General features: G+C 39.4%; 1 protein-coding gene across 3 annotated transcripts in view; it reads right to left on the reverse strand.

Annotated features, from left to right (window-relative positions):
- Nucleotides 1–24,957, reverse strand: part of HACD2 (3-hydroxyacyl-CoA dehydratase 2) — an 89,552-nt gene that overhangs the window by 45,734 nt on the left and 18,861 nt on the right. For all 3 annotated transcript variants that reach the window (XR_014245426.1, XR_014245427.1, XM_082394996.1), the window contains exon 3: nt 23,502–23,520. Coding sequence is in view for 1 of the 3 variants with exons in the window: in XM_082394996.1 (XP_082251122.1) it covers nt 23,502–23,520 (19 nt within the window). In the remaining 2 variants the exon portion in view is untranslated. The remainder of the gene's footprint in view (nt 1–23,501; nt 23,521–24,957) is intronic.

Here is a 24,957-nt window from a genome sequence, read left to right on the forward strand (position 1 = left end):
AAACGTGAAAAAGAAACTCCTATTTGGCTAACGCACAGTAGTCAGAATTCTGGCACGTATAGCCAAATGCAATCCTACTTATATACTCTTTCTTTTACAGTTGAGAAAATGAACCAAAAATCTGAAGGGAATTTGAGTAGACTTAAGAAGTCAAAGTATATCAGAGTGCAGGACAAGGTAACACTTTTAAAAAGAAGCTATTCCAATTACACTTTCCAGTCATGAAGACTAATGGCATCTGTAAGAAAGATGGTGGAAGTTTGGTGTAATACTTTCTTCTGGTTAACAATTTCCTAAATCATCTATAAACCAGATTTCATATCTCAAAAAAAATCACTAATATTTTATGTCCAAAAACAAAAGCAAAAAATCTGCTCTCTTTTGCAATTTTGACATGTGGTATTCATGAGCATCTTTTAAAAACATTTTTCTGGAGCCAAGAATGTGGCTTGCCAGGTCAAGATCTACCAGATATAACCGCAGTATTTACTGCAACATTTAACTATCATAAATAGTTCATTGCCCTTAAATAAATCATTTTTCTTTAACAGTGTTGGAAATGTGATTACCCTATTCCCCCTGCACAGATTATTTTAAAGAAAAACTCCACCCATAAGCACCATACTCTATCTAAGCAAATCACCCACAGATCTAAGATGAAAATGTTATATGAAAGGAGATAAACTCTAGAGAGCTAGAAAATATGTATTTTACTTGATTCTTCACAGTAAACAAAGTACTATGAAGAATCACTTTGTTTTGAACTCCAAAGAAGTTTAATAAATATTTATGGGCTGAATGTGTGAATGAACCCTAAGAATAATGAACACAGATCATATATCCCAGAGCAGGTTCCTGTAAAGTTTAGGAGAAACCTCTTTTGAGGTTAGAGTTTCAGAGTGGAGAGAGATACCATTTTCTCATGGTGTGTCATTATGAAGCTAAATCCCTCACAGGCTATTCTACTACAGGTGGAATCTACACCAAGTGTCACCAGCTTATTTTGCTCCTACCATGTATCCCTAAAGTACTTGCCAAGATGACCAGAAACTCTGTATTAGGTGCTATCTGTTAGACCATGATTTACTTTAAATTATATAGAAGTAAAGGGAGAAACAATTAGGCTATGTTGTTGCTCAACGTACAACAATAATACGAAAATCTACTATTAATTGAGAGTATGCTATGCATCAGCCATGGTTCTACATCCTTTACTTATATTAACTAATTTACTTCTCACAACTCCTATAATAGGTGCTATTATTATTCTCTCTCTTTTTTTTTTTTTTGGCTGCCCTGTACAGCATGCAGGATCTTAGCTCCCCGATCAGGGATTGAACCCAGGCCCTCAGCAGTGAAAGCGTGGAGTCTTAACCATTGGACCACCAGAGAAGTCCCTATTTTTCTCCTTGTATAGATGAAGGGAACTGAGGTCCAGAGAAGGTAAGTAACTTGCGCTAAATCACACAATGAGTAAGTGGTAGAAGCAGAATCAAACCCAGGCAGTCTGGCTTCGGAGTCCATGCTCTTAACCACTAAGCTATACTACCTCCAACTACAGGAAGGAGAAAATCAAGCAAAACAAGCTTGTGGATGGTTTTAAAATATGCCCACAAATTCTTTGATACTCCTCCCTTTAAGAGGTAGCCTACTTTTCCTCCCCTTGAGTGTAGGATGGACTTAGTGCCTTGCTTTGAAAAAGAAAAAGGTAGGAGTAATAGTGTGTAATATTAGGGACTAGATCATAAAAAGCACTGTGGTTTCCTCTTTGCCCTCTCTCTTAGATCATCCACTCCGGGGAACACTAGCTGCCGTATCATAAGGGACTTTCCAGCAGCCCTACATGGAGAGGACCAAGTGGTGAGGAACTGAGGTCCCCTGCCAATAGCCATGTGAGTGAGTTATCTCAGAAGCACATCCTTCTGTTCCAGTCAAGTCTTCAGCTGACTGCAGTCCTGGCTGGCATCTGACTACAACCACGAGAGGCTGAGCCAGAACTACCTGACTAAGCTGCTTCTGAATTCCAGAAGCATAGAGACTATGAGATAGGAAATGTTTGTGATTTTAAGTCACTCAGTTTGGGGGTAATTTTAATGTATCAATAAACACAGAACCTTTCATCAGAACCATATTTTCAATATAAAATTATATTTTAATATATTTTGTGTAAAATATATAAAAATTTGTGTAATTAATATGTGTAATTACATAATTACACAAATTGTATAATTATATAACTATCTGTAATTATATATATGTATAAGCACATATAATGTACATGTTATATATATAAAATATATACCCACATATATGTAACTACATGTAATATGTAATTATATAATTATATGTAACTATAAATTAAGTAAAAAATGATTTTGAGTGTCTGCTCATTCCCTGGAAGCAGTAACCATTCTAACCACTGCAGAAGGGTAGAACAACATATCCCCAATGTCCCTTCAAAAGCTACTCTATTTACTTAATAAAAAATTAAACAACATATATTAAACATATATACATGTAGAAAGATTATTCCTGCCTTATATCATCACATACTTTTTACTTTTCCTCTTTTCTTATAAGTCAATAAAGAAATAATACATTCCAGCTCCAAAAGTCTATCATAAGAACAAACTGTCTATTTGATTCCTAACAGTCTATTCAAGGTGCTAATTTGCTATTATTTATAGACTCGATTCCTTTCTGAGCAGCTGTCATTAACAGAATAACTTAGGAGTTCAAAACATTCTTTATTCAACTCAACTGCCTCCTGGAATTGTTAGTCATATATCTCAAGGTTACAACTATGATAAAAGCTAAAGATGAACCAAGTCTCAAGAAGGCTATGAAAAAGAGCCACCATTACATACACTAAGATTAGTTGACGCTCACTGATTGATATTCCGTTAAAGCCCTCATTTCTAATCATTTAGGTCTCTTTTATCAGATTGGAGGCTTTCTGAAGGTGTTTCCTGCACCAATGTTTTAACTGTTTGTGGCTTTCAAAGCACTCCAGAGCTGTCATTTGGAAACCCATGTATGCCCAGAAGACAAACACTAGTGTACCTCGTGGTGTAGAAGGGAAACAGAGAAAACAGTGAGCTGGCTTCTAGTCTAGAAGTATTTGATACTTTGTCCACACCATTCTCCCTGCCTCAGGCTTTAGAAATGGTACTCTGGCCTCAAGCTGTCTCATCTTAACTCAAATTCTCTAAAGGAAGAAGAGTAGAGGCATGACCATACCTGGGCAATGAAGGCTGAGGAGAGTCTGAGAACAGGAAATGCAGAGGGAACAGATGAGGAAGAAAGTGGAAAAAGAAATGGAGAAAACGAGCAAAAATGAAGAGGCAGGAAAAATAGAGGGGAGGAAGAAAAGGCAAGAAGGAAAAGAAGGAGTAGAGAGATTTCAGAGGAAGACATGAGAGCACAGAGAGAATAAAAACATGGAAAGGAAAAGAAATAATGTTCCTCAAGGAAAAGCGAGCAAGTGTGAGAGAGAGAGAAGGGTGGGGGGGGGGGGGGATAAATGGTGAAAAAGGCAAAGAAGCGGGGGAGTCATAGCTTACCTCTAGGTCTCTCATTAGGCAACTAGTAGAAACTGGGAATGCCACTAACAGATCCAGAGAATAAGAGAAAAAGCAGGTCTGAGATAAAATGATGACTTAAGCTTTATACATCTTGAGTTTGTGGTGTGCATAGAGGAACCAAGTGGCAATGTTCATCTGGGCAGCTGGGTTGGAAACTCAGAAGGCTGGTGTGGCCCAGAAGAGAATATGTGGGAGCCAATGAAGCTATGGGGAAGGTATGGTGAGGTCAAAGAGGGAAACTGCACAGGGAAGAAGAAGAAGGCTAAGGACCAAAGCCCAAGTATACCAATATTTGAGGGACACAGAGAGAAAGAAGAGCCCATGAAAGAATCTAAGGACAGGTGCAGGTGACCTAAGGCATAGGAAGAGAGCTAGGAGAGAGAATGGGCAGGTGGAAGAGTGAACAGCCCCACTCTGAGAAGCAGCAAGGGAACTGCTGTCCTTATGGAGAGTGAGGTTTCCATTAAGGTAAGAAAGTTGAGGAATTATTCTGTGAAGACAGAGGTGAATTTGCTTAGAGTGGAAAAGGGTTTCAAAAAGCATTGTCACCTCTCCTTCTGTGCTCCCATACCCCTTTGAACTTATCCTTTGGGCAAAACTTTTGTCACACTCTGCTTCATGTTTGTGTCCTTGGCTCAAGAACAGGATGGGGTCTGCTGATATTTGTATTCTCGGTGCTTAGTCAGTACAGTGCCTGTCACCCGGCAGAAACTCAATAAATGCTTGGAGGTTTTCTGAAGGGCAATGGGAAGTATGCATTAGTAAAAGCCTTAAAATATGATATTACCTTTGACATATTTCTATAAATTTATCTATAGAGACTAGTCACAACTGTGTATAGATTTAGCTACAGATGCAGTTATTTGCAAACTTTATTCAACAAATACAGCATTGATTAAAAATCACAATATGTCTACATAATGAATACTATACATGCTCCAAAAATTTTTACTGACCATCAATAACAAATAAACCTATACAAAACCTAAACCCTAGCACAACTAAAAGATATAGACAACTACAGACTCAAATCACACGTAAGTAGAACTATAAACACCAAATTCCAGCAGAGCCATGTCTTGAGCCTCTATTGCAAATCTTTATGGAAAGTTAGAGTCTGGGAAAATGGCATGTTAGCAAGAAGAGAGGAACAGAGGGCTGAAATTTGAGGTAAAAATTCCCCCAGGAAGAGGCAGTCCACCCTAGACACAAAAACACTGAGAAAAACTTTGTCGATTAGACTAACGACAGAGAAGGGAATTACTTAAGTCTGTGGGACCCGAGTGGCAATCTCAAAAAGGCATTACTTCTAGGGAAGAAATGGGTAAAAGGGAAGGGAGAGATGTGGTTTAGTGAATGGATGGTGAAGGAGGAAGGAGACAGGAGGAAATCTGCACTCCTGTAACACAAATGAGAGCTCAAAACAATTGATAGGCATACAAATCCTATTCCTACTGACCTCCTCAAACAAAAAGGCATCCTTTGAAGAGACTACACTTCACTATGTTTACAGATAAAAGTGTCCTCAAGCTAGTAATCTTATAAATCAAACCAAACTTCCAACACTAGCCACACAATGAATACATAAAAGCAACTTATAATTGTACAAAACTACTATCAGAAGAAAATCAAAAATGAGGATCAAACATTTTAGCTAATGAAAATGCACTCAAAAAATAAAATCACAAAGGAAACTTTAACACAACACTCCAAACTGAATATTATTAAATAAGCATTTGAGTATATGAAAAATTATTTTTAATCAGAAGTTCAAAAACTAAGAACAGAAATGGACCAAACCAGGCAGAAATGAAACAAAAGTTGAACTCAGGACAGAAATGGAAGAGAAAGACAAAATGATATCTGACCTAAGGACTACTTAAATTTCAGGTGATCAAAGGAGAATACATTCAAATGAAAATTTAACAAAGGGCACTGAAGAAAGGAAGCAAAACAGCCAAGAGAATAAAAATGAAATTAAAGTAAAAGGAATCAGAGAGAAAGTGGCTGAAAATGAAGGGAGGCAAACAAGATCTAACACACAGATATTTGAAGCCCCTGAAAAAAGAAGAGTAATGAAACAGAACTAAAATTTAAAGCTATAATCCAATAAAACTTTCCAGAAATAAAAGAAGGCCTGAATTACATATCAAAAGAGGCTACTAGGTACCTGGGAAATTGCCCTGCAACAGTCAACTCTAAGGCATATCTTAGTAAAACTATTAGACTTTAAATATAAATAAAAAAATCCTCAGTGATATCAGCAGGTTGGCAGAATAGGATTTTTCAGCACGCATCCCCTCACAGAAACATCAATTTGAAAAACTATCCACGCATGAAAGTACTTTCACAATAGCTAAGGATTCCAGGTGAGAGATTACAGCACCTGGGTGAAGCACAGAAATAAGAAAAGACTCACTGAAGACCAGAATAGGAAGGATGAGCTGCATCACCCTTCACCATCAAGCCTGGGTAGCACAGTACAGAGGGAAATACCCTCCGATGGGGGAAGGAGAGTGAAGTAAACACCCAATTTCACCACAAACTCCAGCACTAAACCTATCCCTGCAGCCCCTGGCTCCAGTCCAGCCCTCAGGGCCCCAGGCTCCAGGCTGGCCCTAGTGCCAGGCAAACCTCCATGGCCACCAGCTCCAGACTGGCTTCCATGGACCTAGGACCCAGGCCTATGATCACAGACCCAGGCTCACTCCAGTGGCAAACTGGCCCCTATGGACCCAGGATTCAGACACACCCCTGTGGACTCAGGCACCAGGCCCACCAATTTGCTGACCCAGGCACAAAGCCAGCTCGCCTGAGGACTCCAGCAGCAAGCTGACCCACAGACCTCATCAGATAGCCTGCCCAGAATTTCTGGCCAGGTCAACTGGTGAAAAGCTTTCCAAGCTGAAGCCAGTTTATAAAAACTGGAAGAGGTGTCTATTTCTTCAAATGTTCAGACAGCAATGCAAGGCTGAGGGCATGAATAAACAGGGAAACATGACACCATCAAAGGAACGAATAAAGTACTTGTAATTGATACTAAAGAAATGGAGATCTACAAACTGCCTGACAAAGAATTCAAAACAATCACAGAAGAAGCTCAGTGAGCTACAAGGAAATGCAATTAGATAACAAAATGAAACAAGAAAAACAACACATGAACAAAATGAGAAGTTCAACAAAGAAACAGACATAAAAAAGAACTAAATAGAAACTTTGAAGCTGAAGAACACAATGACTGAACTGAAAAATTCCACAGAGAACTTCAAGATCAGACTTGATCAAGCAGAAGAATGAATCACTGAGCTTGAAGACAGGTCATTTGAAATTAGTCAGTGGAACGAAAAGAAAAAAGAATGAAGAAGTGTGACGAAAGCCTATGGGACACCATAAACTAACCAATACATACATTATGGGAGTCCCAGAGGAGAAATGGGCAGGAAGAGAAAGAAATTATGTCATTATTTATTTAAAGAAATGATGATAGAAAACTTCCCTAACCTGGAGAAGCAAACAACACTTAGATCCACGAAACCCAAAGAACCCCAAAGAAATTATATATACAGAGATCTTCACTGAGATACAGTATAATCAAATCATGAAAAGTCAAAGACAAAGATAATTTTGAAAGCAGCAAGAGAAAAGCAACTCATCATAGTCAAGGGAATCCCTATAAGACTAACAGCAGATTTCTCAGCAGAAACCTTGTAGGCCAAGAGATGATGATATATTCAAAGTGATGAAAGAAAAAAAAACCCTGCCAACCAAGAATACTATATCCAGAAAGAGTTTCCCCTTCAGAAATGAAGGAGAAATAAAGACTTTCCCAGACAAACAAAAGCTGTGGGAGTTCAATATACTAGACATGCCTTTAAGAAATGCTAAAAAGAGTTCTTCAAGTTGAAATGAAAGAACACTAACAACACGAAAACATATGAAAGTAAAAATCTTACTGTAAAGGTAAGAATATTGTCAAATTCAGAATATTCTAATACTGGAATGGTGGTATGTAAATCACTTTTAACTCTGACATGTAACTTAAAAGACAAAAGTATTAAAAATAACTATGGCTACAATAATTTGTTAAAGGATACCCAACACATAAAAGATGTAAATTGTGACACCAATAACAAAAAAACATGGGTAAAGTAAAAGTTAGAGTGTAGTTTTTGTATGTGGTCAATGTTAAGTGGTTATCACCTTAAAAGAGACTATTTTACTACAAGATGTTTGATGTAAGTCTTATGGTAATGACAAAGAAAAAAGCTATAGTAAATACACAAAAGATAAAGAAATCAAAGATAACACTATAAAAAAAAATCAAATCACAAAGGAAGACAGCGAGAGACAAAGAAAGGAACAACAGAACTACAAAATGGTCAGAAGGCAATTAACAAAATGGCAATAGAAATAGCACCAATAATTACTTTAAATGTAAATGGATTAAATTCTCCAATCAAAAGACAGAGAGTTGGGCTTCCCTGGTGGCGCAGTGGTTGAGAATCTGCCTGCCAAGGCAGGGGACACGGGTTCGAGCCCTGGTCTGGGAAGATCCCACATGCCGCGGAGCAACTAGGCCCATGAGCCACAATTACTGAGCCTGCGCGTCTGAGCCTGTGCTTCGCAACAAGAGAGGCCGCAATAGTGAGAGGCACGTGCATCGCGATGAAGAGTGGCCCCCGCTTGCCGCAGCTAGAGAAAGCCCTCGCACAGAAACGAAGACCCAACACAGCCATAAATAAATAAATAAAAATTAAAAAATTAAAAAAAAAAAAAAAAAAAGACAGAGAGTTACTGAACAGCTAAAAAAACAAGATCCAACAATATGCTGCCTATGAGAGAAACACTTTAGCTTCAAGGACACATAGGCTGAAAGTGCAGTGATGGAAAAAGATAGTCCAAGCAAATGGTAACCAAAAGAGATCAGGGGTGGCTAAATTACATCACACAAAATAGACCTTAAGTAAAAAATTGTCACAAGAGACAAAGAAGATCATTATATAATGATAAAGGAGTCAAATCATCAAGAGGATATAATAATTTTGATTATATACACACCAACATTGGAGCACCTAAGCATATAAAGCTGATAACAAAACTGAAGAAAGAAATAGGCAGCAGTACAAAATTAGTAGGGCACTTCAATACCCCACTTCCAACAATGGATAGATCATCCAAGACAGATCATCAATATGGAAATAGCAGACTTGAACAACACTACAGATCCAAAGGACCTAACAGACACACCGAGAACTTTCCATCCAACAGCAGCAGAATACACATTCTTTTTCAAATGCACGTGGAACATTCTCTAGGGTAGATCACGTTAGGCCACAAGACAAGTCTTAACAAATTTAAGAAGACTAAGATCATATCAAGTGTCTTTTCCAACCACAACAGTATCAAGCTAAAAACCAATAACAGGAATAAAATTGGAAAATTAGATTCAAAAGGGAAATAAAAAAATATCTTGAGACAAATGAAAATGAAAACACAACATACCAAAACTTACGGGATGCAGCAAAAGTATTCTAAGAGGGAAGTTTCAGCAACAATGCTTACATTAAGAAAGATCTCAGCTTCCCTGGTGGCGCAGTGGTTAAGAATCTGCCTGCCAATGCAGGGGCATGGGTTCGAGCCCTGGTCTGGGAAGATCCCACATGCCACAGAGCAACTAAGCCTAAGCGCCACAACTACTGAGCCTGCACTCTACAGCCTGCAAGCCACAACTACTGAGCCCGCGTGCCACAACTACTGAAGCCCGCGCTCCACAACAAGAGAAGCCACCGCAATGAGAAGCCTGCTCACTGCAACAAAGAGTAGCCCCTGCTTGCTGCAACTAGAGAAAGCCTGCGTGCAGCAACAGAGACCCAATGCGGCCAAAAATAAATAATAAGTAAATAAGTAAATCAAAAAACAAAAGAAAGATCTAAAACAACCTAACTTTATACCTCAAGGAACTAGGAAAAGAAGAACAAACTAAGCCCAAAGTTAGCAGAAGGAAGGAAATGATAAAGATCAAAGCAGAAATAAACAGAGACTAGAAAAACAATAGAAAAGATGAATGAAAAAATCAGTTGTGTTTCTACACATAACAATGAACTATCCAAAAAAGAAATTAAGAAGTCAATTCCATTTACAATATCATCAAAAAATATATAAATATTTCAGAATAAATTTAACCAAGGGGATAAAAGATCTGTACACTAAAAATTATAAAACACTGATAAAAGAAATTGAAGACACAAATAAATGGAAAGATATCCTGTGTTCATGGATTGGAAGAATTAATATTGTTAAAATGTCCATACTACCCAAAGTGAACTATAGATTCAATGCAATTCCTTTCAGTATTCCAATGGTGTTTTTTATAGAAATAGAAAAAAAAATCCTAAAATTCACAAACACAAAGGACCCTGAAAAGCCAAAGCAATCTTCAGCCATAAAAAACCCCCAAACAAACAAACAAACAAAATACAATGCTAGAGGCAGTATACTACCTGATTTCAAAATATACCATAAAGCTTCGGTAATCAAAACAACATGGTACTGGCATAAAAACAAACATACAGACCGGTGGAACAGAATAGAGAACCCAGAAATAAATCCACACATTTATGGTCAAAAGATCTTTGACAAAGTTGCCAACAACACATAATGGGGAGAGGATAGTCTCTGCAATGATGGTGCTGGGAAAACTGTATATTCACATGTAGAAGAATGAAACTGGACCTTATCTCATGCCATGTAAAAAAAATCAACTCAAGGTGGATTAAAGACTTAAAATATAAAATCTGAAACTGCAAAGCTACTAGAAGAAAACATAGGGAAAAAGCTTCTTGACATTGGTCTGGGCAAATTTTTTTGGATATAACCCCCAATGTACAAGCAAGAAAATAAAAAACTGACAAATGGGATTGCATCAAACTAAAAGGTTTCTGTGCAGCAAAAGAAACAATCAACAGAATGAAAAGACAACCTACCTAGATAGCTGCAAATAATATATTTGATAAGGAGTTAATATCCAAAATATTGATATATGAGGAACTCAACTCAATAGCAAGAAAACAAATACCAAAACAGAAAATGGACAAAGGACCTGAAAGGGCACTTCTCAAAGAAAGACATACAAAATGGCCAATAGGTATACGAAGAAAGCTCATCACTAATCATCAGGGAAATGCAAATCAAAAACCACAATGAGATACCACCTCACACTCATCAGAATAACTATTACAAAAAGCCAAAAGATAACAAGCGTTGGCAAAGATGTGGAGAAAAGGGAACTCCTATACACTGTTGGTAGGAATATAAATTGGTATAGCCATTAGAGAAGATAGTATGGAGGTTCCTCAAAAAATTTAAAATAGAATTACCATATGTTCTAGTAATGCCACTTCTGGGTGTACATCCAAAGGAAATGAAGTCAGTATCTTGAAGAGGTGTCTTTACTCCCTTGTTCACTGCAGTATCATTCACAACAGCTAAGATACCTAATAAACCTAAGTGTTTACTGATGGATAAATGGATAAAGAGAACATGATACACATGCATATATTATTCAGCCTTAAAAAAGAAGGCTGTCATTTGCAACAATGTGGGTAAACCTGAAGGACATTATGCTAAGTGAAATAAGCTAGGCAAGAAAGAGAAATACTCCATGATCTCACTCATAGGTGGAATCTAAAAGAAGTCAAACTCACAGAAGCAAAGAACAGAATGGTGGCTGCTTAGAGTTGTGGGATGGGGAAAAAGGGGAGATGTTGGTCAAAGAATACAAAGATTCAGTTGTGCAGGATGAATAAGTTCTGGAGAACTCATGTACAGTATGGTGACTGTAGTTAATAATATTATATTGTATACATGAAATTTGCTAAGAGAATAATCTTAAATGTCCTCACTACAAAAAAAAAAAAGATAACTGTGAGGTAATAGATATGTTAATTAGCTTGAGTGTGGCAATCATTTAACAATGTATATTTATATTGAAGCATCACACTGTGTACTGTAAATATATATAATTTTTATATCTCAATAAAGGTGGAAAAAAAGAAAAAAATTTAATGATTTTCAGGTAAAAAGACAAAGTATCTTATTTTTTCCTTTTGGCTGCGTTGTGTCTTCATTGCTGCACATGGGCTTTCTCTATTTGCGGCGAGTGGGGGCTACTCTTGGTTGCGGTGCATAGGTTTCTCATTGTGGTGGCTTCTCTTGTTGCAGAGCATGGGCTCTAGGCACACGGGCTACAGTAGTTGCAGCATGCGGGCTCAGTAGTTGCAGCACGCAGGCCCTAGAGCACGCGGGCTTCAGTAGTTGTGGCGCGTGGGTTCATTAGTCGTGGCTCGCGGGCTCTAGAGCACAGGCTCAGCAGTTGTGGTGCACAGGCTTAGCTGCCCTGCGGCATGTGGGATCTTCCCAGACCAGGGATCGAACCCGTGTCCCCTGAATTGGCAGGCAGATTCTTAACCACTGTACCACCAGGAAAGTCCCCAAAAGACAAAATATCTTAAAAGGGCAAGATAATTAGGTTGGTATCAGACTTCCCAGGAGAAACATACAAGGAAGGCCGAGTAAAGAACATAATGAATGTCAAACTGGAAGTTCTGGCTAGTGCAGTAAGACAAGAAGAAGAAATAAAGTATACAAATTGGAAAGGAAGAAACAAAACTATCTTTATTCATAGATGGCATGATTATCTATACAGATCTACCCAAAGAATCTACCAAAAAACCTCCTGGAACTAATAAGCAAGTAGAGCAAGGTTTCAGGATACAAGGTCACTACATAAAAAGCCAACTGCTGTCTTATATGCCAGCAATGAACAACCAGAATTTGAAATTAAAAAAAAAAATTGTAATAACATCAAAAAAAGGAAATACTTAGGTACAAATCTAACAAAATAGGTACAGGATTTTTATGTGGAAAACGTCAAAACAATGATGAAAAAAATCAAGTAAGAACTAAATATATGGAGAGCTAGTCCATGTCTGTGGACTAAAAGACTCAATATTGTTAAGATGTCAATTCTTCCCAACATGATTTATAGATTCAACACAATATCAGTCAAAAGTCCTAGGAAGCTACTTTGTAGATATTAACAAACTGATCCTAAAGTTTATATGGAAAGTCAAAAGACCCATACAATACTGAAGAAAAAGAAGAAAGTTGGAGGCCTTATATCTATTATAATCAAGACCGTATGGTATTGGTAAAATAACTGACATTTAGATCAACAGAACAGAATAGAGAGCCCAGAAATAAACCCATGCAAATATCTGATCTTCAACAAAGGCACAAAGACAATTCAATGGAGAAAGGATAGTCTTTCTAATAAATGGTGCTGGGACAACCGATGTCCACATGTGAAAAAGTGAATCTAGATACAGACTAGACATTTTTCACAAAAATTAACTCGAAACAGATCACAGACCTATTTGTAAAGTGTAAAGCTATAAAACTGCTGGAAGAAAACAGGAGAAAATCTATGTGACCTCGGGTTTGGTAATGAGTTTTTAGATACAACACCAAAAGCATAATCCATGAAAGAAAAAAATTCCTTCATAAAAGCAATTTTTTGGTTTTAAGCTGGTTAAGTGTAAAGTTGGTTGGTTTTAAGTTAAACTTTGGTTAAGTTGGTTAAGTTGGACTTCATTAAAATTAAAAACTTCTGCTTTGTGAAAGAAACTATTAAAAGAATGAAAAGACAAGTCACAGACTGGGAGAAGATATTTGCTAAACATATGTCTGATAAAGGATTTATATCCAAAATATAGTAAGAATTTTAAAATCTCAACAGGAAAACAAACAACTCAACTAAAAAGTGGGCAAAAGATGTGAACAGAAACCTCATCAAAGAAGGTATACAAATGGCAAATAGAAATATTAAAAAATGTGCACGTCATTTGTCATTTGAGAAATGAAGGTTAAAATAAAGGAAACTGGGAATTCCCTGGTGGTGCAGTGGTTAAGACATCAAGCTCCCAATGCAGCGGGCCTAGGTTAGATCCCTGGCCAGGGAACTAGATCCCACAGCTTTGCTGGACTAACCCTGCTTTTGAAGCTAAGAAGATAAGTGGAAGGTTTACTGACTTCAGACTGTCACAAACCATCTGACCAGAGATCTTCTGAAATACTTTCTTTGTCTCTAGCTTTTTAATTAAGCAAATTAAGGTAATTTTTAATTTTAAAGATACCTTGTGCCTATAATTAAATATTTATGAGATAATCTCCAGGGCAATGCAGGAAGTTTCAGCTTTTTGTTACCTAAAATATTAACGATCAAGGCATGAGACAGCGATGGAAAAACATCCACTTCTCTTTTCTCTCTCTCTTTTCAGTTTCAGCTATTGATTCATTACTATTTTTATTAGACATCCTCCAGTAGTCCTTACCTTCAGAGTGTCTCCTTACTAATACAAGGGTGCCATCTAGTGATGATCATGGGTAAATGTATGCCATAGAAAGTGTGTGTGTTCATCTCCCATCCCAATTCAGTTTTCTGCTGGGGCTTTCAAGATGCATTGAGAAAAGCAAAATAAACAAATGGGACCTAATTAAACTTAAAACCTTTTGCACAGCAAAGGAAACCATTGACAAAACGAAAAGAGAACCTACTGAATGGGAGAAAATATTTGCAAGTGATATGACTGATAAGGGGTTAATCAAAATATGTAAACAGCTCATACAACTCAACATCAAAAAAACCAAACAACCTGATTAAAAAATGGGCAGAAGAACTCGAGACATTTTTCCAAAGAGGACATGCAAATGGCCAACAGACACATAAAAAGATGCTCAACATTGCTAATCATCAGGAAAATGCAAATCAAAACCACAATGAGATATCACCTCTAATCTGTCAGATGGCTATCATCAAAAAGAACACAAATAACAAATGTTGGCAAGGATGCAGAGAAAAGGGAACCCTTGTACACTGTTGGTGGGAATGTAAATTGGTGCAGCCACTGTGGAAAACAGAACGGAGGTTTCTCAAAAAACGAACAGACCTACCATATGATAAAGCAATTCCACTTCTGGGTATATATCCAAAAAACCCCCAAAACACTAATTTGAAAAGATACGTGCACCCCAATGTTCATAGCACCATTATTTACAACTGCCAAGATATTGAAGCAACCTAAGTGTCTCTCGACAGATGAATGGATAAAGATATGGTATACATATACAATGGAATACTACGCAGCCATAAAAAAGAATGAAATCTTGCCATTTGCAGCATCATGTATGGACCTGAAGGGCATTATGTTAAGTGAAATAAGTCAGACAGAGAAAGACATATACTATATGATATCACTTATATGTGGAATCCAAAAAATGCAACAAACTAATGAATTTAACAAAAAAGAAACAGACTCACAGATATAGAGAACAAACTATCGGCTACCAGTGGGGAGAGAGAAACAGGGAGGGGAAGGATCAGGGTAGGGGATTAAGAGGTACAAACTACTGGTACCATGTATAAAATAAATAAGCTATATGGATATATTGTATAGCACAGGGAATATAGCCAATATTTTATAATAACTATAAATGGAGTATAACCTTTAAATTGTGAATCACTATATTGTACACCTGTAACATATAATATTGTACATCAACTATACTTCAATAAAAAATGCATTGAGAGGGAAAATGTACTAAAACTATCAATACTATACTTGAAACAAGTTTCCTAATACTCATACATAGGTATATTTAAACATCTAGCGCATCCTCCTTTTCTATTACTGCTCAGACAACTGACCATCTCTGAAGCTACTTCATAGTTAGTTTCGTGGAATTTCAGATCATCCAGCTGAAAGGAATGTTAGAGATTATCTATTATCTAGTCAAACTCCTAGTTCTTCAGATGTGAAAACTAATGCCCAGAGGGAGGATGCCTGACTTGTTACACAGCTAGCAGTGTTTCCAATGGGGTTGGTTTGCCTTAGCTTGGTTCCTGATGGACTGGAAAACAAGATAATATTACCTTACAGAGAAGATATTTTAAAATATCTCAGTAACAGGTTTCCATTCAAACCAAACCCCTAGCTGTTCCTGCAAGGATGACAAAGGGTAAAATTCCCTGATCTAGGCTCTCTTCATGGCTTTCCCTTTTCCAACTGGGCACAGAAACCCTCAGGGATGATGTTTTGCCCACTAATAATCAATGGAAGAGCTGCTACAGCTTACTGTGTGCTTGCTAGGTGCCAGGCAGTGTGCATGAGCTCTGGGTAAGTCCCTCACCTTCCCTGCTCAGGCACTTTGGGCTCCTGATGAGCATGCCTCATTTGTCCCTTCCCTTCATCTCAGTACATTCACTCAGAGCCGGGAACAACTTATGGAGCTGGATGTTCCAGGCAAAGGGACATTTCATGTACAAAATCATGGAGTGTGAAAATGCAAAGTTTATTCAGAGAAAGTGGCTGAAACTTTGGGTATGAGGAGCAGAAGATGCAGGTGCTAAAACTATCTTCCTTTCCTCTTCTCTCTCTGTCCAGAGAGGAGGAGGCAAAATGTGATCAGGAGGCAACAGAATAATCAAAGCGCCAAAGCAGAGGGAGACTAAGCTAGACTGGTCAGAAGGGCTTGGCTGATTTGGGAAAGATTATGAACATGGTCTTGGTAGAGTTCTGGTGTCGGGATGCTGGGAGATGACTGTACTTAATAAATGACAAAGACAGAATAGCAAGGAGTTGACCAGGCCTCTAACCTCCCCACTGCACCCAGACAGCCCACTGCACCCAGACAGCCCTGTAGGCAGCAGACACAGGCTGGCCTGCTGGGAAAGGTTAAGTCCATTTCCCCACCTCAAAGGGCTTCTCCTTCCCCTGTCAGTACTACCACTAAACATGCCCCCAGGCAGAAAGCAACTTCTGAATCTAAATCTGCACCATTTTGTACTCCGTAAGCCAGGAAAATCGGCTTGGGGAAATGGGTCCCAGGGTTGAACACACTAAGAACAGGGTGGAAGAGAGCCGGCAAGGTCCATGTGACCCTGTGTCAGTTCCCACTAACAAAAGGAGAGATAGATCTCAGGATCAGAAATTTGTACTTTGGGAATATGGCTATTTTTATACTGTTTGTATTTTTGATACTCATTCCCTTTTTGTTCTTCCTCACTTTTGGTAAAGTTCATTTAAAAAATGTCAACTAAGCTAAGAGGCACCAAAGAAGGCAGTTTTGTTTCTGTGCCCAGCCATACCCATGAGGGCTGGGCGCAGGGGTGAAAGCAGAATTCCAGGTGAGCAAATCCGGTGGAATAACCCCTTTCCTCCACAATGCTTTCCTTCAGAGTTCTCTTCTGCTGCAACACGGAAGGTTCTGGGTCTGGCTTTAGTAATACGTGAGGGCGTGTCCTTCACAATATTGCACTGTAAATGAGTAATAAAAGCTTGAACCTCTGGGGGGCTGGGGAGGGGGGTGCGGATGGGAGGAGGCGTTGCAGTTTGGAGAGGATTTAGTTCATTCTCACTGGTGGGAGGGATAAGATTTCTGGTAGGAGACTGGGTCTTCTGGTGCTTGTCTCTCCGGCAGCTGCCCCTTTCCTCCCTGGCACCATTTGTTACTTAATAAAATCAGCCTGAAGCCATATGCTACCTATTAATATTAAGGTGATTACAAATTTCTTAAAATTAATTTTTAAAAAATAATTAAGTAAAAGGTATCATCAGTTTACGAGAGGAGCGCAAGCTGGAATGTACAGCAAATATTTGAAACCACAAATCTAGGATACCTACGTGAAAGGGCTTCTGTCCTTGTCTGTTGATGATATCAGAGTGCTAATACTCAACTTCAGACATAATACCCTCTGGGCTATGACTGAACTCCTGTTCTACAGTTTTCAATCAAGAGAACTTCCAAAGTTATTTATATTGACAGTATAATTTCCAACACAAAGGTTCACCAAACACACAATGTTACATCTTATTAAGAGTGTCATCGGGGGCTTCCCTGATGGCGCAGTGGTTAAGAATCTGCCTGCCAATGTAGGGGACACGGGTTCGAGCCCTGGTCCAGGAAGATCCCACATGCCGCGGAGCAACTAAGCCCGTGCGCCACAACTAGTGAACCTGCGCTCTAGAGCCCGTGAGCCACAACTACTGAGTCTGCATGCCACAACTATTGAAGCCCGCGTGCCTAGAGCACATGCTCTGCAACAAGAGAAGCCACTGCAATGAGAAAACCACACACTGCAGAGAAGAGTAGCCCCCACTCGCAGCAGCTAGAGAAAGACTGCGCAGCTACGAAGACCCAGCACAGCCAAAAATAAAAAAAATAATAATAATAAATTTATTAAAAAAAAAAAAAGAGTATCATCAGTTCTAGTCCCTCTACCTCTAATTTCTATCCCAACAAAGTGGGGTAACCATACTCTGGAGTTAGCTGAGAACCACCTATATCCAATATGCCTCTTCCACAATCTAATCTTGAGCACAACACAGAAAAACAGGTAATACTTCTTTCAGTACAAACTGTACCATGTGATTAAAGAAAACCACAACTCTTCTTTGCAGTCTTGTAAAAGACATGTCCCAATTGGGTTTTTAAATTCTCATTTCCAAAAAGAAAAACACTGCGTAAATAAAAGCACTATGAATCTTGGTCTGAGGGCTGCGACCACAGTATTTAAGAAATCTTATCCCAGAAAAAGACAAATACTGTTTGATCTCACTTGCATGTGAAATCTAGGGAAAAAAAAACAAAAACAAAAACCCAAACTCATAGATACAGAGAACAGACTGGTGGTTGCCAAAAGCAAGGGGTGGAGGTGCGGGGAACGGGTGAAGGTTGTCAAAAGGTACAAACTTCTAGTTATAACATAAACAAGTCCTGGGGATGTAATGCAGAGCATGGCGACTACAGTTAATAATACTGGATTGCATATTTAAAGTTGCTAAGAGAGCAGACCTTAAAAGTCCTTATCACAAGAAAAAAAATTATAACTATATGAGGTGATGGACATTAACTAAACGTATTTTGGTGATCATTTAACAATATATACATATACCAAAGCCTTATGTTGTACACCTGAAACTAATACAATGCTATATGTCAATTATACCTTAATTTAAAAAAATATGTCCCCAACATGTGTTCAAAAGGGCTATCACTTGTCCCCTTCCCTCCCCGCAAAAGAAATCTTGTTCCTGCATTATCAGTGGAGAGCAAACAACCCACTTTAAAGAAGTTGGGGCATGGAAACCCATTTGGAAGGACAGAGGCCTGACTTTCTCACAGAAATGAATCCCTCGCGTGGAATTTTAGTTTACTATTTCTGGAGGCTATTTTTGCCAAGTTGCATTGCCTCAACCATGGACAAGAAGCAACTCCAGCCCATACTGAGAGCAGGTGGCCCTGAAGCACTCACTTACACAGAAATTACAATTTAGGAAAAATAAGAATATGGAAGAGTTACACTTATATAAATCTAAATATGGAACATTACATTAGGGACAATAAAACTTTTAACATTCTATGACATTATTATTGTTAATAATAAGAACTACCATTTCATTGGGCAATTTTCAACATTGCCGTATCTTAGACATTAAGCTAAGTGTTTCTCATGTGTGTCCTCTCGTGTTTTCACAACAACCCTAGAGGTAGGTATTATTATCCTCCTTTTATTGAGGAAGAAATGAAGGCACACAAAAGTTGAGTTACATCCTGAAAGTAACAGCTAGTAACTAACCCAGGTCTGACTGAGGTCTAGACTTCTCATCAACAATATGTAAACTAAAGAAATCTCAAGGCTTTAAAACAAGTTTCTAAAAGACCAAGCTACTACAGTGAAAAGTTTCAGAAAGCCACAGGAAAATAAACCATCATTCCAAAAGTAAACTTAAGTCGTATGAGTAAAAAAAATAAAGGATCGGGCTTCCCTGGTGGCGCAGTGGTTGAGAATCTGCCTGCCAATGCAGGGGACAGGGGTTCGAGCCCTGGTCTGGGAAGATTCCACATGCCGCGGAGCAACTAGGCCCGTGAGCCACAATTACTGAGCCTGCGCGTCTGGAGCCTGTGCTCTGCAACAAGAGAGGCCGCGATAGGGAGAGGCCCACGCACCGCGATAAAGAGTGGCCCCCACTTGCTGCAACTAGAGAAAGCCCTCGCACAGAAACGAAGACCCAACACAGCCATAAATAAATAAATAAATAAATAAATAAAATTTAAATAAATAAATGAATAAATAAAGGATTGCCTTTAGGCTAATGCTAGAAACAGCCTATTTATTAGTATTCTTATTGATTTTTTTAAGGAACTGAAAACATTTTGAAACAAGTTTCAGAAAATTTCACCAGAATTTAGTAAGATTATGATCAAATGTTCACTGAGCTCCCACTAGGAGCCATGAACTGTTAGCTGCTGGCATACAGAAATCAATAGGAAACAGTTCTCATTCTTCGAAAAATTCAGTGATCTTGGTGGGAGATATAGGTATAGTGACAGACCATAATACATTGTGGAAAGTGTGATAACAGAGTGAGTTGCAGGGTATTACAGAAAAGTGAGGAATGGTATGTAATCTAGCCAGAGGGTGGTAGGAGAGTTTACTCGGGGAAGCTGCCAGCCGCAGGGGATGGGCTACCACTCCGGCAGAGCACAAAGCCTGGGCACCGACCAGAGGCAGGAAGTAGTGCAGTAGGATGGGGGGCCGGGGGGACACAAGAAGGTCAGGGTTGCTGAAGTATAGAGTGGGAGGCAGGGAACGGACATAGGTAAGGCTAGGGAGGTGGGCAGGGTCCAAAGCATGAAGATGTTTAAACCAGCGAAGGGTTTTAAGCATGGAAGTGACATGCTCAGAATCATCCTTTAACTAAATCCCTCGAGGACTGTAAGCATGGATTTGGAGCCACACAGCCACAGGTTCAACTTCTAGCTCTAGGGCTTATTAGCTAAGTGAACTTTGGCAAGACATAAAACCTTCTAAGCCTCAGTCTTGTCAACAGTAAAATGGGAAGTAAGTAGATTATGAATGTAAAGCACTGAAACATAGTAAATGCTCTTATTATAATGATCGCTCTTATTATTACTAATATTAATATTATAAACCTGCAAGTTCAGGGAGTGTGATATGGGAGTCCAGATGAGACATACTCAGGCCCTGAACAGGGCTGGAAAAAACAGGACAGTCTGAGACCTATTTAGGAAACAGAACTGAGAAAACCTGATGACCACCTGGCTATGGGAGTATGCGGAGAGGAGAGGAGACATCATGGATGAGCCCTAGGTCTAGAATGGATAGTGGTTGGAAGCTGGTAGAGCACCTGACAAGAAGGAGGCTAAACAAGTGTGGGAGTGAGAGTCATGCTGCGGAGGAGGAGGTGTACATCCAGGAGTGGACATCCAGGAGCTCACGGGGTGAGTCTGGAGTCTGGGGTGCAGGTGTGGCTTGGAGTTAAAGAACTGAGTGGCATAAATACTTCAACCCATGAGAAGGGAAGAGATCACCCAGAGGGCCTGTTCAGGCAGAAGAGCAGTACGCTAGGCCAGATACTGGGAACACCCACAGTTAAGGGGCAAGGGGAGAAAGAAAAGCCCCCAAAGAAAGAAAAGAACCACAGAGGACCAGAAAAGCCAGGAGGGCTCAGTATGATGTAAGATAAAAGAACAGGATGTCACAGAAGGGGTCATCAGTGGTACCCAACGTAGTTGAGAAGTTCAGTGAATTCCAAACATTAAATTCCTCAGAATTTAACAGAAACTCGTGCTGATTTTAGACCAGAGGGCAATTTTAGTAGGACAAGGGGGACAGAAGCACAACTGCTGGGTTAAGGTATAAATGGGAGCGCGGAAGTGGAAAGAGTATACCAGAAATCTGGTAAAAGGGATGAAGAGGACTTATGTAGTAATAAGGGAGGAAGGTAGGGTCAAAGGTTAGGTTAAAAATTATTTTTAGGGTGGAGCATTCTGAGCATTTTGTGAGCTGAGAAGGAAAAGGCGGATGACAAAGGGTGATGATGCAAGAGAGAGAATCACTGATGGAACAAGGTTCTTGAGAAAATAAGAAGGAATTTTGAAGTATCTCCTGTGTGTCAGGCACCACACCAAGACCTAGGGACACCTGTCAACAAACCATCAGAGCAGAGTGTGACACAGATGCTAGCCCTCGGAGCGGATCCTGCCAGAGGCGCTCAGAGGGGCGCCCATCTGAGTGTGGCTTTCCTGAGCCTAAGCCTGTGCCTGTTCACCTCTCTGTTCCCACTACCCACCAGTGTCTGGCCCTACCTGGTAGGCATTCAATCATGTTCTTGGTATGAATGAATAAATATACTTGTCAGAAACTTTATTTCCAGGGGTAGAAATTTTATAGAGGCATGAGAATATATTCTAAGACAGATAAAAGGAATTTGCGTATTAAAATACAAGGCAATATTAATTAAAATAATAATACACACGCTTGGAAAACATGCATCTAAGAGCTTTGTACGGAGGCAGCTGAAGGTTAAGAGACGGGGGGAGACAGGGGGCACAGGGTTCAGTCATATGGAGAAGGCCTGAACTGGTTCCAGAACTCTCTCTGGCTGAATATATCCCCCAATCTACAAATTTAAGCACTTAAGAAGGGACAAATTTTTCACCTCAAAACTCTAGATAAAGGATTAAAAAGAAAATGTATGTAAAATTATTCACTAGCTGAAACCCATTCACCTAAAATAAAGTCAGTCAGGTGGGCTCTGGCTCAGACTGGCCAGGGAGGCTGTGCCATTTAGTGGCTATGGGACCAGGTCCCTTAACCTTCTCTGGGAAAGCAGACCACATGATAAATGAGTCTCCAAGCTCCTTTCAGATCTCTTGCTTAGAGGTGCTAAAAGCAGTTTCCTAACCTTCTGAATCACGCTCCTCTGAGAATCTATGAGAGCTATGAATTCTACCCACCTTCCCAAGCAAACACAGACACATCCATACAAAGTTTTGCAAATCATTTGAGAAATCCCTGATTGTAGACCTCCTCCTAGTGAGAAAATAGCCAAGGTGCAATTCTTTATAAGGAAGATGTTTGTCTTCCTTAAAAGTAATAGAGCCCAGGTATCATAGTGATCCCTTTAAGGCCCATGGTAGAGAGTTTGCTGTGTGTCCACCTGAACCGTAAGTCTCCTCATCTCTGAATTCCCCAGTGCCCCGAATATAGTAAGTACCCACTTAATTTATCCATTATGTTGATCAGGGCCATAATGGTTTGAACGCATAGTTCTGGAGTTTTCAGACTTTTGGTGCTTCTCCGTGAGTAGCAACTTCAAATCCTGCCTTGGAGAGACAAGTCCACATGCACAGCACCCGCTATGGGTTTACTCCACAGGGTCTATCAATTTTCCAAAATTGATTTCTGCTTAGAGGAGTCTAGCCGCCCCACACTAGAAGTTATGCCTTAGTTCCAGAGCAGAATTTGATGACCCTCCGCATCCCCCAAAAAGGAATCACATTGTATCTGCTTTTAGTAGAAATCTCTCACATTTGTATAACCCTTTGTACTTGTACTTTCCAATCCCTCTCACATACATTAAATATTCATCTGAGAGGTAGGCAATATACGCAGTACTCCATTTTAAAAAATAAGGAAAGAGAGTATAACATTTAAGTAATCAGAGAGGGCTTTCAACAGAGCCCAGCACTCCAAGTCACATTTTTATAAATATGCTAGTGTTTCTCTATTTACCCTTGTACTGAGAAGGTAGGAGAGGCCTCTGTAGATTGACAGAGAAAAATAGCCATGGCGTTTAATAAAGTGTTCAGTGATAACATCTAAATAGTACCCATGATTTTAGAAACCAAAAGCCTAAGCAATTTTATACATAATGATTAAATAGGTTAGTTTTTTCAATGTTCAGTAAGAATCTAATCAACCTATCATTCATGACTTAAAAAAAAGAAAGCAGAATCCACTCTACATAAGTTGGGGGGGAATTCCATACTCACCTATTGCACAATGTAAAATCTAGAGAGAAAAAGGGGGGAAAAGAGAATTAGTAAAGATCAATAATATTATAGTTTTATTTCATACAAACTAGCCTTTCAGAAGAATAGAGCAGTGCCTGCCAGCAGTATTGAATTTGAAAAATGAACATTCAATTTTTAAACTTGGCTACAGACTATTTAACAAAATGTAAATTCTTGTTCAGTTTTTTGTTTGTTCATTTTTAGTTTGTGTATCTATGGAAGATTTCCTAAGGAATAAATCTTACCCAGTAGTTTAGCAAATGTCAAGGACCTCTTCCATAATACATAAACTGGTAAGAGCAGCCAGTGTACAACAACTCCCATGTCCCATTTGTACAGAACAGAACTATCACAGACTATGGAACACAGGCTCAGAAGAGCCTTTTCTTACCTGGCAGGCCCTTCAATGCAGACATTTGTTCTACAAAGCTCTACCGATGGACCCCATCTTATCTCATTCTGTGATCTCATAGGGGTATTCCCAGTCTAATCTCTAACCCCAGATCTCTTTGAACTCCAGGCCCACATTCCTTTGGACATCTCCATCTAGGTGTACCAGCAGCAACTCAAAGATGGCATGCTTCAGCAGGAAGCTCACCCTTCCTTTCCTTCATACCTACCATGCCTCTTGATCACCAACCCCCCCACTCTCAGATTCAACTGCTCTTTCCTTTCCTTCACTCCCAAGTCAAACAGGTTTCCAAGTCCTGCCAATGCTTTTGGCACATCTTCCCCAGTTTTTTATTTCCAGTGCATGGGTGAGACTGCTATCTCCTCTCCATCTCAATGGCCATCTAACCAGCCAATTAGGTTCTTCCAAATCCTCTTCCAATTCATCCTGTATCTGGCACTGCTTTAACCTGGGTGGTGGTAGTAAAGAAGTAATTTGAAGCCATCTACAAGGTTGATTTAATGACCAAAGCTTTTCTGGATGATAAGACCTAACAACTATTGCAGTGCATTTTGGAATTTACGTTTCTCGAGCCGTCATTGTGTTGTTTGAAACTAACAATAACCCTGGCAGATGGGCAGGACAGATATCTCTACTTGCAGATGAGAAAACGAAGGCTTAGAAACACTGCTCAGCTTCACCAAGGTAGTAAGTGATGTACAGGATCAAGAACCTAGATTTTATTTCCACTCTACTGCTTTTTCTATCATTTCACTGTACATTAGTTATACCTGCAAAAGCTATAACTTGACAAGACTTAGCTCTATCTAAAACATGCCTAGGGACTTCCCTGGTGGCTCAGTGGTTAAGAATCTGCCTGCCAACGCAGGGGACATGGGTGCCAGCCCTGGTCCGGGAAGATCCCACATGTCGCGGAGCAACTAAGCCCGCATGCCACAACTACTGAGCCCGCGTGCCACAACTACTGAAGCCTTTGCGCCTAGAGCCTGTGCTCCACAACAAGAGAAGCCACCACAATGAGAA

Source organism: Balaenoptera borealis (genome assembly GCF_965194805.1).
Source record: "Balaenoptera borealis genome assembly, chromosome: 5".
NCBI classification, from domain to species: Eukaryota; Metazoa; Chordata; class Mammalia; order Artiodactyla; family Balaenopteridae; genus Balaenoptera; species Balaenoptera borealis.